The 17,666-nt window shown below is 39.4% G+C and overlaps 3 protein-coding genes across 4 annotated transcripts in view; 2 read left to right on the plus strand and 1 right to left on the minus strand.

Annotated features, from left to right (window-relative positions):
* Positions 1–46: 46 nt before the first annotated feature.
* snrnp25 (small nuclear ribonucleoprotein 25) lies at positions 47–2,496 on the plus strand. Its single transcript, XM_015948582.3, has 5 exons — positions 47–457; positions 1,384–1,474; positions 1,616–1,721; positions 2,081–2,155; positions 2,247–2,496. The coding sequence occupies exons 1-5, from the start codon at positions 236–238 to the stop codon at positions 2,302–2,304; spliced, it is 552 nt and encodes a 183-aa protein (XP_015804068.1). The 5' UTR covers positions 47–235; the 3' UTR covers positions 2,305–2,496.
* A 164-nt stretch (positions 2,497–2,660) lies between these two features.
* On the plus strand, positions 2,661–9,746 carry litaf (lipopolysaccharide-induced TNF factor). Its single transcript, XM_015948580.3, has 6 exons — positions 2,661–3,413; positions 3,504–3,626; positions 3,725–3,808; positions 6,052–6,199; positions 6,333–9,255; positions 9,398–9,746. The coding sequence occupies exons 1-5, from the start codon at positions 3,272–3,274 to the stop codon at positions 6,439–6,441; spliced, it is 606 nt and encodes a 201-aa protein (XP_015804066.3). The 5' UTR covers positions 2,661–3,271; the 3' UTR covers positions 6,442–9,255; positions 9,398–9,746.
* Positions 9,747–10,195: 449 nt separating this feature from the next.
* The window catches only part of mrtfbb (myocardin related transcription factor Bb), a 14,911-nt gene continuing 7,440 nt past the window's right edge, over positions 10,196–17,666 (minus strand). For both annotated transcript variants that reach the window (XM_015948585.3, XM_070551348.1), the window contains 7 exons: positions 17,432–17,666; positions 17,051–17,189; positions 16,103–16,978; positions 13,343–13,432; positions 13,128–13,259; positions 12,996–13,056; positions 10,196–12,919 (listed from right to left, as the gene is read on the minus strand). The exon at positions 17,432–17,666 is cut by the window's right edge and continues 13 nt beyond it. In XM_015948585.3, coding sequence (XP_015804071.3) covers positions 12,450–12,919; positions 12,996–13,056; positions 13,128–13,259; positions 13,343–13,432; positions 16,103–16,978; positions 17,051–17,189; positions 17,432–17,666 — 2,003 coding nt within the window. In that variant the 3' untranslated portion in view covers positions 10,196–12,449. The remainder of the gene's footprint in view (positions 12,920–12,995; positions 13,057–13,127; positions 13,260–13,342; positions 13,433–16,102; positions 16,979–17,050; positions 17,190–17,431) is intronic.

Below are 17,666 nucleotides of genomic sequence, written 5' to 3' on the forward strand. Positions count from 1 at the left end.
AACGCAGCTGTTCATTTTTATTTTCATCAAGTGGAACCTTTTACATAAGGTCCATTTCCGTTCCGGTAGTTTGTTTGTACTGCACACAGTTACATACGGGCTTTTGCTGTTCTAATTCTTCTTTTTTAGCAGCAGTTTTGAAGTAAACCTGTAATTGTTGTCCAGGTAAATTGTATCCAGACGACGTTTTCTAGCAGGAAACCCGGAAGGTACCCAATAGCTGGATGATTATCGGATGGAGGAGGAGCAGAGTCCAGGTTCTGCTGTAGTCAAAGGAGGTGAAGGAGCGCAACTAGTGCAGGATGAGGAGGTGAAAAAGGAGAGCTTCCTAAACGAGGCAGCTGCTGAGGAGGAGGACGATGAAGATTCTCTCCCTCACTCTGAGATCCTGGATATTTTTGAAGAAGGACTTGCTCGACTTGTGCAGGACCCTTTACTCTGCGACCTGCCAATCCAGGTGTTATTTCTGAGTGCCCTCAGTTACTCTGAAGGAAAACGTGTGTTGTCACCTTTATTTGAGATTCACTCATTGGAGCTGGTCTATTTTATTTTTAAAGTCCAATGACGATTGTAGAAGATATTTGGGCCAGGATTATACTTTTGTAGGATTTAGTAAATCACACTGTTACAATATCGTTGGGTATTGCGATGACGATAACAGTTGTGCTAAATCCTCATTTTCCTCACTCTGTTACCACACATCACTCACCACTGGTGTGTTTTCAGCAATAGCATTAAGGAGATTCAGTCACATGAACATGTCCCCATCTACTGTGAATCAAGCTGTTTTTGTGTGCCACTGAAGCAGTCACAGTGATGATGTTTTGTGATACATTGTGCAGCTTTTGTTACTTTAGTCAAAAGTTTGGACACACACCTCACCTGCAATTTCCAAACAGTCTATTTAGATACCTATTAAAACTCAAATGGATCCCATTTGCACTACAAAGTGTTTATGAATCAATTTGCAAGCTTCCAATGGAGTAAAAACAGCAGATCACTGCATATTACAGTTTTTATTAGAGCAAAGACAAAATTATCTCCCCAAAGTCCTTGCTGATGTCTCTTCTTGCTTGTATGTTAAAGCTGTGTGATTTGTACTCTGTCCTAATATTGGTTACACAAGAGGACAGCAGTAGAAGTATTAGCTCACGTCTACCTTGTGCATTTTGTTAGGTCAATAAAGTATATTCAAAATATTTCACTGTATTTTGCTCAACTTGTCAAAGTATTTCCAAATTTAAGACCAGCAATAAATCTTCATAATCTAACAGCAAGTCCTCTCAGGGTTGTGAGCTTTTCTAGATGATGATGGTCTGATGTGTGCAGAGAAATGGTAATCGGTGGCGTCAATTTTAATGTTTTTTTTTTCTGTACCATCAGGTCACACTGGAAGAAGTAAATTCTCAGATAGCTTTGGAGTACGGCCAGGCGATGACTGTGAAGGTCGTGAAAGCAGATGGTGAAATCATGCGTAAGTGTTGCTTTTTCATTGTTTTATTATTTCTTTTTTATCAACTTTCTATTTTTTGTTATTAGATGATTGAAAATTATAGCCTGACATCTACTATTCTCATCACACTTACTTTTTTTTATTTATTATATTTAAATGAAGCCATAGTTGTAGTCCAAAACGCTTCAGTCCTGGACCTGAAAAAGGCCATTTGCAGATTTATGGAGTTGAAACAGCAACGGGAGGGAGGAATAAAACATATCAGCTGGTAAGAATATTTAAGTAGACAAGGAAATAAAATGCATTCAATATATATATATATATATATATATATATATATATATATATATATATATATATATATATATATACATATATTATATATACATACACACATATATATATATATATATATATATATGTATGTATGTATGTATGTAATATATATATATATATATATATATATATATATATATATGTATGTATATATAATATATGTATATATATAATATATGTATGTATGTGTATATATTTATGTATGTGTATATATTTATATATATATATGTGTGTGTATGTATGTATGTGTGTGTGTGTGTGTGTAATATTATTGTATGTGTATTATCTCAGGAGATATGTTTGGAGAGCCTATCATTTAGTATTTGAGGGTGTGAAGCTTGAAGATGACACCTTGAGACTAAAAGAGTGAGTATATAAAATTAAACCTTAGATATACATTTTAACATTAAAACTGACAATTCCTCCTTTTTGTGTGTGTCTCTTGTGTTATTTTCAGCTATGGGATGAGAAACAGAGACGAAGTGACGTTTATGAAGAGACTCAGAAAAAAGTGACACACCCAGAATTTGCATCATGAGGAGAGAAGCACAAAATAGTTGTAAATTCTGATGAGCTGATGTTAATTTTATAAATAAATGTTTGTTTTGTTTGTTTACTAGACTTGTTATTAATTTTCCCAATGTTCTTTTGTGATAAAACCCACTGCTATTGAGGCAAATTTAATAAACTGGGTTCTAACGACTGTTTCTTGTGACTCAAATATGAAAACGTTTTTTTTTTAAATCTCAGTGCTCAGACAAGTTTACATATTGTTTTTGTAAAAATTAAAATGGAGCATAATTTTGTTTTATGTTCCCTTGCATGAGACAGACGCTTTCAAATTCGCTCTTGATGTTTTGCAAAAAGCACAGTCATTTACCCCACCTGATGATTTGAATATTTTCTGGCATAACAGTGTTCCCTTATTCACTCGTGAGTGAGCTGAAGACGACACGGCATGGAAGCCAGCTGGTAAAACTAGAAACTTCTATAGGGATTTTATTAAAAAGCTAAATTTATTCAAATAAACATCTTTTAACTACTAGAAATCTACAATTATTTATAGGTTTCATGTTTGAGGAAACAAATTGTTCTTATATTTCTGAACCTAAATGAAGCTAACATTCACTTTAGCCTTCTTTTCTGTATCTTAGATTTTTGGTGGATTGATGGCTCATATTTTGGTTTGTGCAACATAAAAAGTCTAATTTTTGATTTGTGGTGAGCTTTATAAGTGAGGAGGAGGTTTTTTATAGTGGATGCAGACTTGAACTGGCACTTTTTAGTCCAATCATGTCTAATCTTTGGTGGTTAAAACATCTGATGGTCAGACCCAGACTATAGAGGAACCAACCTTTGGCTAAAACATTTCTAATCCTTTACATGTTTATTTAATCTGCAGATGCTTGTCTGTAAAGAGCACTCAGAACTAAACATGGTTTCAGACACTAACATGCGTTATTCTGCCGTCTAGCTGCCATCATGACGTCTTTAGAATACAATGCAAGTAAAATATCAGTGGAACTGAAACAGCTTACATTTAGAGAGCATCAGCTTGAAGACAGAAAGAAGATTCTGTGTGTTTTCCGGGAGTTGAGGAAACGCGCTGATTGTGAGCATACAGGTAAAACTAAATAAACAATTCTTCAGATCATACTGAACAAGCCAGTCCTTGTTTTTGTGTTGGGTGACGTTTGTTTATTTTAATCACCAGAAGAAGCAGCTGCAACTGAAGACGAGATTGAAGACATTAATAAAGACCTAAAGCAAATCAGTGAAAGGAAGGCTGAACTCCAGAAGACTTATGAAGAAATCCTGGTTTCCAAAGACCAGAAAAGTAAGAATTAGTAACCAGAAGCAAGTTGCAAAAAGTAAAACAATCTGTCCTGTTTTGTATTTTTGAGCCTAGAAATGAAACATTTCTCTATTTGATAGAGATTGACGATAAGGAGTCACAGGCTGGTTTTGATGAAAACGACTCTAGTGTTTACGTCGTTGAGCTTCCTCCTTCCTATCCTGGTGAGCAGAAGTCTTCAAACGCATCATTTCTGTAAATTAACATTTTCTTTAAAAAATCTGAAAGTATAGCAATGCATCTCTGAAGCTGCGGATGTTTGTAAGTTATAGGATGCTGCAGATGAATATTTTATTTGGAGTCGGATGTAATTAGAAACTGAAATTGTTCATTTATAATTAGAATTTGTCCTTTCAGTTTGTCGTATTTCTAGGGAAATTTAAAATAGCAAAGCCCATCCATTCATCCATTCGATTCCGCTTATCCGGAGTCGGGTCGCGAGGGCAGCAGCCTAAGTCGAGAGGCCCAGACTTCCCTCTCCTCAGCCACTTGGGCCTGCTCTTCCGGGGAAATCCCAAGGCGTTCCTTGGCCAGGCGAGAGACGTATTCCCTCCAGTGTGTCCTGGATATTCCTTTAGGTCACCTTTCAGGTGGACATACCCAGAAAACCTTCCAGGGATGCGTTCAGGAGGCATCTTAATCAGATGCCCGAGCCACCTCAACTGGCTCCTCTCGATGTGGAGGAGCAGCGGGTCTACTCCGAGCCCCTCCTGGATGACAGAGCTTCTCACCCTATCTCTAAGGGAGAGCCCAGCCACCCTGCGGAGAAAACTCATTTCGGCCGCTTGTTTCAGCGATCTCATTCTTTCGGTCATCTACGAGGAACGTAGATCGACCGATAAAGCTGACCGGTAGCTGAGCCAGAAGGCAAAGCACTCTCTTCACCATGACAGACGGGTACAATGCCCGCATCACTGCAGAGGCAGCACCAATACGCCTGTCGATCGTAGGCTCCATCTTTCCCCCGCTCGTGAACAACCCCGAGATACTTAAACTGAGCATGAGGCGAAAACAGGAGAGCACTAGAAGAGCAGGTGAGCGGCTGAGAGCGGGTGGCCAGGGAAAGTGCAGTGCAGCGTTGAGCTAGAGATAAAGTCCAAGAGCTATTGATTGAGCAGGAGATGATGGAGGGAACCTGGAAGAGCACAGGAGCTGGTTAGCTGGAGATATTGTGGGGAGCAAAGGCAAATACTAAATTACTGGAAGCACAAGAAGTTACAAAAGCACAAGACTTATCTAGAAACACTCGAATGGCTGGAGCTACCCAAACATGAGTAATCATCTGGTGTGGTTTTGTGTCACACTGCTCCTTATATCCTCTGGCTGGTAATGATGGAATCTGCTGCAGCTGGAACGCTCTCAGGCATGTCCACCTGCAAACGAAGCTCAGAGGAAAAACACAGGGAAAGCTCACTACAGACCATGGTAGCTCCACACAGGAGAAGAGTGAACGAAAGCCCGTGAGATTAATTTACAGATGTAGTTGGGTAGCATTCCAAGTAATCCAGATTTACTGAGAAAACGTGAGTCTTAATCTCTTGTTATAATTGAAACATTTTTAGCAACAATCATCCATCCATCCATCTATCTTCTATACCCACTTGTCCATGCAGGGGGGCTGGTGCCTATCTCCAGTAATCTCTGTTTATGAAAATCTCACATCCAAAATCTCAGACAATAAGATATTATTGTGAAAAGGCTCAACATTCTAGGCTGTTATTGTTAAGATCTGTAGAAAGCTCCTTTCACGTCTGGATGATCTCCAGATCTTTCCTGGTTCTTTACTTCCAGGGGAGGAAGACCGGCAGTACTCTGTTTCTGATACACTCCCATAAATGATCATTATTCAGTACGTTGATTTTAAATTGGTTTATATAGACAAAGTATAGAAAATATAGAAATGTATAAAGATCTGTGTGTGTGACAAATCTCATCTTACATGACCAAGATGTGAAAATCATGGGTGTTGCTGCATCTAGTCTGATTCTGTAAAGAACAGACACTCTTACTTTGTGTACTGGACAGATAAACAAGGGAGACATGACCTAAACCATGCCCCAGATCAAATAAATGATCCAACAAGGCTCAAAGGGTCACACTATAACCAGCTAATGAATCCAAAACATCTGCAAAGGGATCCTGACCCTTTAGATGGTCTCTCACTCTAAGCTGCATTACTGAATTAATGGACTTTTGCACCATATTTTCATTTTTCTAGGTTTACTTGTATACGATTTGTCTTTGCAATCCCACTCCTTTCCCACTCCCTAACAGAACAAGAGGTTTTTTTGCCACTGATTTTCCTAAAATTGGATGAATGAAATATTAAAATTCAGATGTTAAGATCAAAATAATGAGATAGGATTAATAAAGAGCTGAGCTGAACCTATGTGTCTTCTCCTTCCAGCCCCTACAGTGATCCTGGATGCGGAGAAGCTTCCACCACATCCATGCAGGACTCAGTGCCCGGAATGTCGAGCGTTTATCATAACAGAAACGTTCACTTCCATCAGCAGTGTGACCTGGCTTGTGTGTTTCATGTCAGCCATGATTGGGTATGAGCTCTTCTCCTCCCGTTCTGGTAAAACATTTGCCTGCAGATCGCTCAGCCTGGTTTCACCTGTTGCTGTTCGCACACGCTGTCACCAGGCTGGTTGTCACCCACTGATCTGTCTGTTTTTGTTTCAGCTGTGTAGCCGGCTGCTGTCTCATTCCTTTCTGCAGCGACAAGTTCAAGTCCATCACACACAGATGTCCAAAGTGTAGGACACCGATTGTAACCCTCAAAACTCTCTGAGACGAGGTTTATTGGTAACATGGAGGTTTTTTTTAATGTTGATACATAACGAAGCCCATTAGCTGTGTGATTTGAGATGTTTTCCATAGATTAGGTTTACAGTGTTGTCAAAAAGTATGGAAGTCCTTACATATTTCTTCTGTTTGTCATTTATGTGTCACACCTAAATGTTTCAGCTCATCTAACAAATGTCAATATCTGACAAAAGTAACCGGAATAAATACAAACTGCAGGAATTTTGTCCAACTCTTCCTTAGAGAGTTGCTTTATTTCAGCCACACTGGAGGGCTTTTGAGCGGGAACAGCCTGTTTGAGGTCAAAGGTCAAATATTCTCTAATAGGATGTTCTGGTAGAGAGCAGGATGCATGGTTCCATCAGCTACAGCACTGCCACCACATGTCTGATGGGTTTTTAATGCAGTGTTAGTTTCACCATCAGCATAAAGCTTTCAGTATAGTCTTGGATGAGTTTGTTTGTTCTTGAGTTTCTGTCTAAACATTTAAAGAATAAAAAAGGGTCAATTTTCACCATCGAATTGACACAGCATAACCTTTCATGCACGCCAGAGCTGCAAAGTCAAGGTTACGCCAGCTGGAGGATCCAGACGCACAAATCAACCTTTTGCTCACTTAGAGTCCTCCTTCATCAACATAATGTGAAATTTCATTTTTTTGCTGATGAATGCCAGATCTATCTCCCTCTTCGACGTGGGGAGGATAGATCTGTTTCTCCTTTACTGGACTGTTTGAAGGACATAAAATGTTGGATGGCTTCTAATTTTTTGCACCTAAATGAGAGCAAAACGGAAGTCATAATACTTAGTCCTGGCAGAAGAAATGGCTCAGGTGCTGATATTGACCTTGGCCCATTGACCCCCTATGAAAAGAAAATGGTCAGTAATTTGGGGATAAAAATGGACTCCTCACTTAATCTTGACACTCACGTCAATAAAGTGGTGAGGTCCTGTTTTTTAACCTGAAAAGACTATCCAGGATCAGGCCTCTGCTGTCCAGAGCTCATCTGGAGTCTGTGTTGCATGCTTTCGTCCTGTCCCGGCTGGACTACTGAAACGCTCTGTATGCTGGTCTGGCCCAGTGCACGGCTGCACGATTCCAGTTTGTGCAGAACTCAGTGGCTAGGTTCCTGACAGGTACTAGATGTCGAGATCACATTACACCAGTGCTGACTGCTCTGCACTGGCTCCCGGTGCAATTCCGAGCTAAATTTAAAATCTTAACTCTCGTTTATAAGGCCCTCCAGGGCAGTGCCCCCTCTTACATTACTGCACTTTTGCACAGGTATGCTCCATCTCTGTCTCTTCGCTCAGCCGAGCAGGAACTTCTGGTGGTCCCCCGGTCGAAATGTCAATCGAGGGGTTATCGTGCATTTTCTGTTTTGGCTCCAACTCTGTGGAATGAATTGCCATTGAGCATTAGGCAGCCACCGTCCCTTCCAGTCTTTAAGTCTCGTCTGAAGACTCATTTTTATTTGATTGCTTTTCAGTGCTAGGGTTCTTTGAATTGCCCTGACATTATGGTTTTAATTCTTCTTCTTTTTGATCAGGATGCTTGATCTTATTTTGTCCACCATTTGTTTTTAATTGATTAGTCTTATTCTGTTTTCTCTCTGTATTTGTAATGTTGTTTGCTTGATATTTTATGATTTTATGTTTTTATCTTGCTTTTATGCCCAGGTACTGGGAATGTTTTTATGAGATGCTGTTCAGCACCTTGGGCTTCTGATAAAGTTGTGGAAGGTGATCTACAAATAAAATTGAATTTAACAGTGTTCTTCAACGCAGATATGAATAAACTGTCAAGGTCTCCCGCAAAAGCCCTTCTCTCTGCCCAGACTGCTGGATTCCCCACTCTGAATAAAAGTGAATCCTCACGAATCCTACAAGGCTTTACTGCTTATAAGTTAAATAATCATATGTGATAAATGAACAAGATGTTTAAACCAAACGTTTGAATAATCTGTGCTTAAATCAATGAAGTTGAACTGAGCGTTGCTCTTACAATGATCCATTGCAGATCTTATTATCAGTATACGTTTTGATTTAACAAGTTAATCATTATCTAGACTCATACACATCTTCATAAGATACAAATTAAGATTAAGATTCACCTCACATAACGTTTATAGATTCTTATTCACAGAGTTAAGAATCTTGTATTTGAGGGAAGGCGTGGCTTTCTGGGGAATGTTTTGGTAAAGCCTTCCTGACATGGCACATTCTGATTTGCCAGAATGGCCAGAAATCATGGCAAAGTAGTCTGATAAAACAAGAATTACTTCCCGATTAATTCAGTTTCGAGCAGAGTTCTGATCCGGCCAATTCGGAACAAGCATCCTTGATACATCTTTTGACCTACAGTCAACCTGTTTGCATGCTGCAAGCTGACACAGCCAGACAGCTCCATAAGAGCCACTTCCGCTTTGGTTGCAAACAACCATTCCAGCTACTGTTGTGACCTGGAGACATCTCAAGACTGGACGGGTCGTATCGACGTTAATCTACTGGCTTCAGGTGCCGTGAAGTCCACTCGATTTCTGACAGTCCGGATCTGCTGGGGGTATCCGCCAGGGTTTGTAGACACAACCGATTGAGTCTGATGCTGTTTTATTAATAATCAACTCTTGTCATGTTCCTGAGCTGAGGTGAGCACTCTCTCATTACTAACCATCTCTGAGGCAATCTTCCACAGGTGAGGAGCGGAGGGAGCTGCGGGTGCGCCGAATCTCCAATCAGGAGGTCGGGTATAAAGGGAGGATGGAGACACCACACTACACCGGATGATTGCAACTGTTAGGTAGCCCCAGCCTCTTGACCTTGTTTGCTCGTTTTTGCTCGTTAGAATTTGACATTGGATTTTTGGCTCTGAACCTTGGACTGTTTATCTGGATTACACCTTTTGGAATCTCCTCTGAACCCTGCTCGTTTATTCTGTTCAGGATACTCCACTCTACCCACTACTCTCACCGCTCGAACCCCGGATTTCCAGAACCACGTCCCATCCTCCTCTACAACGCCTGCCGTTTTGTCTCCGCTGCCTCACCCGCCTCAGCCCGCTGAGCCACCACCCACACTCACCTTGGCTACCCACCTTTCCGCACATCCTGGACTAATATATGGACTAAGCCGAACGGCACACCCTCACTGGACTTACCAGTGCACTTTTTGTTCCTGTTTTAAAATAAAAGAACTTTTCTTTACTCACCCATTGAAGTCGTGTTGATTCTGCATGTCTTGGGTTAAACACCTCCCTCGAGTCATGACAACTCTCTAGTTTATAGCAGACGACAAATTCTTTTACACCCAGATTTCACAATTTCTTTCAGACAAAGATTCTGATATACATCTAGCTTACATCACACCACCTACACATCACATTCCATCACTGCATATCCACTCCATCACATCTCATTATTCATATCTTGTCATGTATAATCATTCGTTCAGGAAAAAGAATAAAATTCCTTTTTAACTATGTACCTGACTCTGTCTGAATTAATACATAGTGTGTTTATGGTCCCTGAACAAGTAAAAGTAACTATAATCCTCTGATTACACATTCGAAAATCAATCAGGTTGATATTTCATATTTATGTGGAATAATCACATCTTATTGGTCATAATTAATTTACAGTCGTCACACTTTAAAGTGTGACCGCTACAAGAGCTTATATGTGTTCTGTTTTTAGATCTTTTAGCCTTCTTCAAGTTCTAGTGAAGTGGTTTCTTAATTCTAAGAGTTTTGTCGTAATCAGGCCTGGGTGTGAAAACTTTCCAAATAATCTGATTATTGAATCCATTTACTAGTCATGGTTAATTCCTGATAACCAAGAAGGCATTTTGTTTTATACGTAGAGCCAGGTTGGCTTGGAGACATTCCGCCCCCTCATAAATGAAAGTCATCATTTAAAACTGCCTTTTGCATTTGCACAGCTTATCTTTGGCCCAACCAGAAATTTCTTTGCAGCTCTGAAACATTTGCGTGTGACTTAATGCAAAAACAAGAGAGATCAGTTAGAAAACGGACCCTTTTTGGCAGCGCCGTGTCACGCATGTTTAAACCTATGTGACACACAATCAACGTGATGAATTTTAATCTTGTTGGAACTCTGTACAGATTTAGACTTTTTTTAAGCTTTATGAATGTATTGAGCTGGTTGTTCAACAGAACTAAGAGATGACTGATTTTCTATTTTTTATTGACAAGAATGTGCAGCGGAGGCTGTCGGCAAATTTCTGAAATTACATAACAGCTGTTACTTTGTATAAAGTTACATAACTAAATCATGTGTAAATAACATGCAAATGACGCCGTATGATATCTTTGGTACAGAAATGTTAGAATATCAAAGCGAAGTCCTTTCTCGTTCCAACACAAAACCACATTTTACCGTTGACAAAGCAGTCCAGAATGAACCTACTAGGATTACTGAGTGGATGGCTGAGACCCTTCACCGGCAGCCATAACCACAGTTCATCCAGAAACAAAAAGACACTACACCGACTTCTATGTTGAAAAACACAAGATAGTGCCCAGAGCAGACTCAGCTCTTTAAATTAGAAAATAGAAGCGTTTTTTAAAAAGAACAGTAAAGTTTTAATTGAGACTGATTAAATTCAGATGCATCCAGCAGGTGTCACTAGAGTACAACAATAATGTTGCTGTGGTTGTTCCTTCTGTTGATCTTTTTTATGTAATGATGTGAACAAAAATGAATTATGTCGAATATTGTCTTTGTTTCTCTCCTCTTGCCTGCTGATGGTAGAACTGCGTGCGCCGCGCTTGTCAGGGCAGTGAAGTGCGTCCTTGGTGCATTTGGAGAGAACGCGTCCTCTTGCTCAAAACAAAGCTTCTCTTGGGGCACGTCTTTTGGGTTGTAGGTGGAGTGGTGCCAGAGGACGGACAGATACGATTTCAGAAATCTCAGAGAATTAGACTAATTCATGAGTGGAAAAACCACTGTTTCTCTCCGTACCCTAGAAAAAAGTCCCAGTACGCTGAGAAGTAGAATTTAGAATTGCAGGCATTGCGTTCTGGAGCGTATCGAACTACTAAATGACTGGATATTTGGACATCTCACCTCTGATTGGGTAACAGAAATGCGACTCTGCAACTGACCCTGTTTACTTAGCAACACAACACAAGCCTGGAGGAGTTTTGCCATGTGGTGGAGTTGCTAATGCTAACAGTTAGCTTCTACTAGGCATTATCTGCTGTTTTCTGGACACTGAATGTACAACGACCTTCCTCGTCATGTGTCAAGATGGGGGAGTTTCACCATCTATTTTCTATCAGAAGCTAATGCAGGAGATAGCTGTAGATGAAAAACACAGAGTGATTGATTTCAATCAGAAATAATCTTTTAAAAATGCATTTTTTCTGTGAACCACACCTTTAATATAAAATACATGATGGAAACATGTTCACAGATGATTATTTTTAACAAATGAGGGGTTGTTTTATTCAGTGCTGCTGCGACTCATTTGTGCTGCAATAAAACATCTGATTTATGCCTAGAGGCTGTAAAGGTTGTCATGGGGCCCCAATCGAAGACACCTGCTGCCTGGTGCAGTCTAGGAAGTATGCAGATGTTTCTCCATTGGAGCTGGGGCAAGGGCATCGGACGAGGAAGTGTGTGCCGGTCTCTGGCTGAGCAATCGGTCTCACCGGCGTAGAGGTTCTCACTCAAAGTTTTTCAGCCCTCTGGTTCCTCTGGTCCCTTTGTGGCCTAAGGACCCCCAAGCAATTGCTTGCCCTGCCTGTGGGCCTGCAGGGCCTCTGTTTATACCTGGAAAGGATTAACAAATAAATCTCAGGAGCAGAACTTTGATGATTCTTTCACCCACTAGAATCCGTACCATTTGGTTTTTAGAGGTTTCACGGGCACTTTTTTCAGAGTTCAGCTGTTCTCATTGACTCATAAAAAGCAAACGCAATCCTCCATGTGCATTAAAACTGAATTTGGAATGAAACGGGCTGATGAAAAACTCTCAGTCCCAGTTTAATTGCAGTTCATGAGAGTCCAGGAAGTCGGCGGAGAAAACACCCTCTGGCACTGATATGTCCAAAGGGTTAACTCCTCCTTCTTCTGCTGGCACTGACAGGGTCAGATCCAGCCAATCCATGCTGTCCACAGTGGTGTTGTGGAAGCTCAGACCCGCTGGTGGCATGTTTTCACTAGAGTTCACCTCCATGGTGACCAAAGGTGAATTCAACTCCTCTAAAAACTTCAATTTCTGTCCCTTAGTGTTGGGAAACAGTGTGGCATCCAGAAGGGTTTCCAGCTCGTGTCTAGAAGTCAGAGCCTCCAGGTCCGGTGGGGCAGCAGGCAGCTGAGCCACCTGCACCAAAGGTGGAGGGCGAGACAAAACGGTGTTGATGGGAAGGGTGGTTACACTGGCGGTCACTGGGAGAAGCTTTTCCAGGCAGGGAGGATTCTGTCTGCTGAAAGGAGACATCTCTGGGAAAACAAGTGTGTGACAGGATGAGAGTGAAGTCATTACTAAGGGAAATAACCTTTTTCTAGATTATCTCACCGCCGCTCTCGATCAGCACATCAAACAGGTCATCCATCTGCTGACTGGCTGCAGTGGGACCCTACAGAAACATGGGATTACTAACTGGTTTCATGAACAGTTTAAAACGAAGAAACTGAAGTCGATTTGCACCTGAGCTGCTGACAACGCTCGGCATGTCTGTCTAACTGCTTCCTCATAGCGTGGTGGGTCTTTACCCTTGGATGCATGGTTGGTGAATTTTAACTGCTGTGACCTCACAGGGTGTTGGCTGGAACAGGGCGACTGTTCAACAGAAAATAAAATCAGTTCTGTAGACCAAATGACACCGGGACAGATTAATGGTCATGCTAAACCTCAGATCTTACCTTTTCTTTGGAGATGTTTGGGACAGTTTGGACACATCCAACCACAGGGAACACACTGGCTTGGTTTGGTACCTTGATATCCATCCATGTCTGAGAAACAGGGATTCTGTTAAAGGTTTTGTTCATTTTAATTTCATATGCAGCAACCCGAGCCCTCAGGTTCACAGACCAGACATTTCTAGAAGTTCCAAAGACCAGATAAAAGTTGAGGTGATCTCTCTTCCCAGGCCGTTGCATCTTGACTTTGTAATGAACTTACTTTGTTCCTACGCTGCGTTTATAATCTGGACACCTTCAAAAACCAGCTAAAGACCCTTTCATTCACCATTACTTTTTCTAAAACCTTTATTGTTTACTCATTTGTTGTACGACCTTTTGCTGTTTGATGATCTTAACATGATTTTTCCTCATGTTTTCATTTTGACATAATTGTCTCTGTGCACTTTGTGACAGGCGCTCTACAAATAAAGTTGAATTACTTAATAAATATAATGAGGAGATGCATATTTAAGTTCTTTTAAACACAGGAAAGGTTTTTATGATGATGATGATTATTATTATTATTATTATTATTATTATTATTATTATTATTATTAGCGGCTAGCTCTGATGAAGATTGCAGGACTGAAACTGTCAGCAAAGTAAAAAAAAACTTTCTTGTGTTTAAAAAAATAACTTGAAAATGCATTCAGAAGAAAAACAGAACGAATATACAAAAGATAATGAGAAAAAAAAAAAAGAAATAATGAAGTGGTTCTCTTGCATTTGAATAAAAACCTCAGCCAATAAAAGCCCAAACAACAAGCATTGATTGGACCATCTGGTTGTCGGTCTCAAACCACAGGACGTCCACACCTCCCTGGGTCCTCCACCCACAACGCACGTGCATATTTAGCAGCAGAACACCACAGGCGAGAAAGGTTCTCAGCTCAATAATATCAGAGAAGGAGAAACAGCCGGCTGCTACCACTTCATCCTTAGGACAAACTACCAGAGTCCCAAAAGGAAAAACACCATTTGAAGTCACGGACCTAGAAAACAGTGGCTGGTGTTTAGCACCACATAATTTCTCATATATCTATATCAAAACTATGAATGAACACATGTGGACAGAGTAGTCAACTGAAATGGTTTTCCAACAGGACTGGCTCTTGAAGCTCATCAAGAGAATGCCAAGAGTGTGCAAAGCAGTAATCTGAGCAAAGGGGGGCTTTTATTGAAGAAATAGAACATAAAACATGTTTTCGGTTATTTCCCCTTTTATGGTTAAGTACATAACTCCACATGTGTTCATTCATAGTTTTGATGCCTTCAGTGAGAATCTCCCAATGTAAATGGTCATGAAAATAAAGAACACATTGAATGAGAAGGTGTGTCCAAACATTTGGCGTGTACTATATATATATATATATATATATATATATATATATATATATATATATATATATATATATATGTGTGTGTGTATATACTATATATATATATGTATATAGTATATATATATAGTACATACATATATATATATATACACACACACACATATATATATATATATATACATATATATATATATGTGTGTATATACTATATATATGTATATAGTATATATATATAGTACATACATATATACTATATATATAGTATATATATATATATATATATATAGTATATATATATATATATATATATATATACACACACATATATATATATACATATATATATGTGTGTATATACTATATATATATATGTATATAGTATATATATAGTACATACATATATACTATATATATAGTATATATATATATATATATATATATATATATATATATATATATATATATATGTATATAGTACATATATATAGTACATACATACATATATATATACATATATATATATATATATATATATATATATACTACATATATAGTATATATGTATGTACTATATATATATACTATATACATATATATATCGTATATACACACATATATATATATACTATATACATATATATATATATGTGTGTATATACTATATATATATGTATATAGTATATATATAGTACATACATATATACTATATATATGTATATAGTATATATATAGTACATACATATATACTATATATATAGTATATATATATATATATATATATATATATATATATATACACACACATATATATATATATATATATATATACATATATATATATATGTGTATATAGTATATATATATAGTACATACATATATAGTATATATATAGTATATATATATATAGTACATACATATATAGTATATATATATATATATATATATATATATATATATATATAGTACATATATATAGTACATACATACATACATATATATACATATATATATATATATATATATATATATATATATATATATATATATATATATATATATATATATATGTATATACTACATATATAGTATATATGTATGTACTATATATATATACTATATACATATATATATCGTATATACACACACATATATATATATATATATATAGTGCACACACATACACATTCCTAACCATCACTTTACGGATAAATAATATCATACAAGATTCATGAAAAGGGGAAAGTTCCAGTCTGCTGCTTTAAATGGTGCCACTGAAAATTGCACCACTACGATTAAACGAAACTTTTTATTATCTTACAACACAATTAAAATGACCATAGAGATAACGAGACAGACTGTGGATAGGCCTACGGTTTCGTACCTTTCCTAGTAGCTGATTCTGAGTGCTGATCTGTTGCTGTACCGCTGCAGAGATGGCTGTTTTCTGTGGCACCTGTCCAGAGGTCTGGTCGGGGCCTGGAGCTGCGCTGCTAACAATAGAGTGCAATTCAATGCTTTTGGCGGGGAACTCGACAGAGGCTGCGGAGGCAGAAAGAGATGTGGGCTGAAGGATCTGAGCTCCGGCCCCCACAGACTGCAGAGTCGTAGCCTGTCTGATGACCGGTGGAGCGGTTGCATGGTTATGATCTGCAGACTCCTCTTGTTTAATCAGCGCCGGCAGACCAGGAGAGCTGCAGGATGCTGAGCAGCTCGATGGGATCCTGGTTTCCATTTTCACCTGGATTGGCACCAAGGGATGGATCTGAGGTGGAGAATCGTTTTGCTGGCTTCTTTTCTCCTCCTCCAGCTGCATCTTAAGCTCCTCAACTAGCCTCTGCTCCTGCTCCAGCTGCTTCATCAGCTCCTCTATCTGACGCTCCTTCTCATGCAGACGTTTGTCCTTGTCAGAGTCCTTCTCACTGGATTTTGTGTCAGTGGGACATGCTCTGTGTCTATCTGGGGACTCCATGCAGTGGACAGCATGAGTTGGAATGTCTGAAACCAGCTTTGCTGAAGTGTCTGTCTTGTTGCTGTCCTCTATTCCCATTTTGGACACTTTGGAAGCTATGAGGGACACTGGTGGTGATAACGTGATGTTTTCAGAATGTAAAGCTGCTGCCATGTCTCCTGTCTCCTTGCCAACAGCATAGTGGATGTTGGAGCTCTCCTGAAATGTCTTCAGCCTCTCTATTAGGTCAGTTTTAGTTCCAGAAACAGGCAAAGATCTGAGCTTTAGCTGCATTTTCAGCTCAGCAACCTGCAGAAACAGAAGTTATCTCTCAATCACTGCAGCCTTCATAAAGCTGGCTCGATCAGAGCGAGTACAGACCTTCATCTCATCCAAGTTAGCTGGTAAGTGATCTGGCTTGTGGTTTTTATCAGCATGGTGGAGCTGCACTGGGGAGGAGGATGTGTTTCCACTGAAAACAACAGCTGGACAGCTGCTTTGTAACTCAGTTGTGGATATGCTGTAACAAGAGGAGAAAAGGGGAGTGGAGATGTTGTTATTTTCATAACCAGTGGCCTCTGTGCAAGAAGCTCTGGGCAGGAAATGCAGTGTGATGAAGATGAAACGCAGCTGTGCTTAAACAGTTTTGACAAATAACTTTGATGAAATACACCCTGGTAACAAAGATCTGCACTTTGGGACCATCATTTATATGTCTGGGTGTGATGAAAGAGGGTTCGTGTTGCTGACTGGTTTCCATACCTCAGTGCAACTGGTAGGACAGGATGGTGGCTGTACTGCTGCTGCTGCTGGCTGAGGATCTGGAGGTGGAGGAACTGCTGCTGCTGATGCAGGAGACGAGCGTAGGAGGAGTCCATCGGCACATCGCTGAGCTCCTGCTTCTGGTCGGGGGGAATGTACTGATGATACTTCAGCTTTTTCAGCCGCGGTTTGGGCTCTTTGCTCTTCTTGCTGCGGCTTTTGTCAGCAGGCAGCT

Source organism: Nothobranchius furzeri, chromosome 5 (assembly GCF_043380555.1).
Source record: "Nothobranchius furzeri strain GRZ-AD chromosome 5, NfurGRZ-RIMD1, whole genome shotgun sequence".
In the NCBI taxonomy this organism is placed as follows: Eukaryota; Metazoa; Chordata; class Actinopteri; order Cyprinodontiformes; family Nothobranchiidae; genus Nothobranchius; species Nothobranchius furzeri.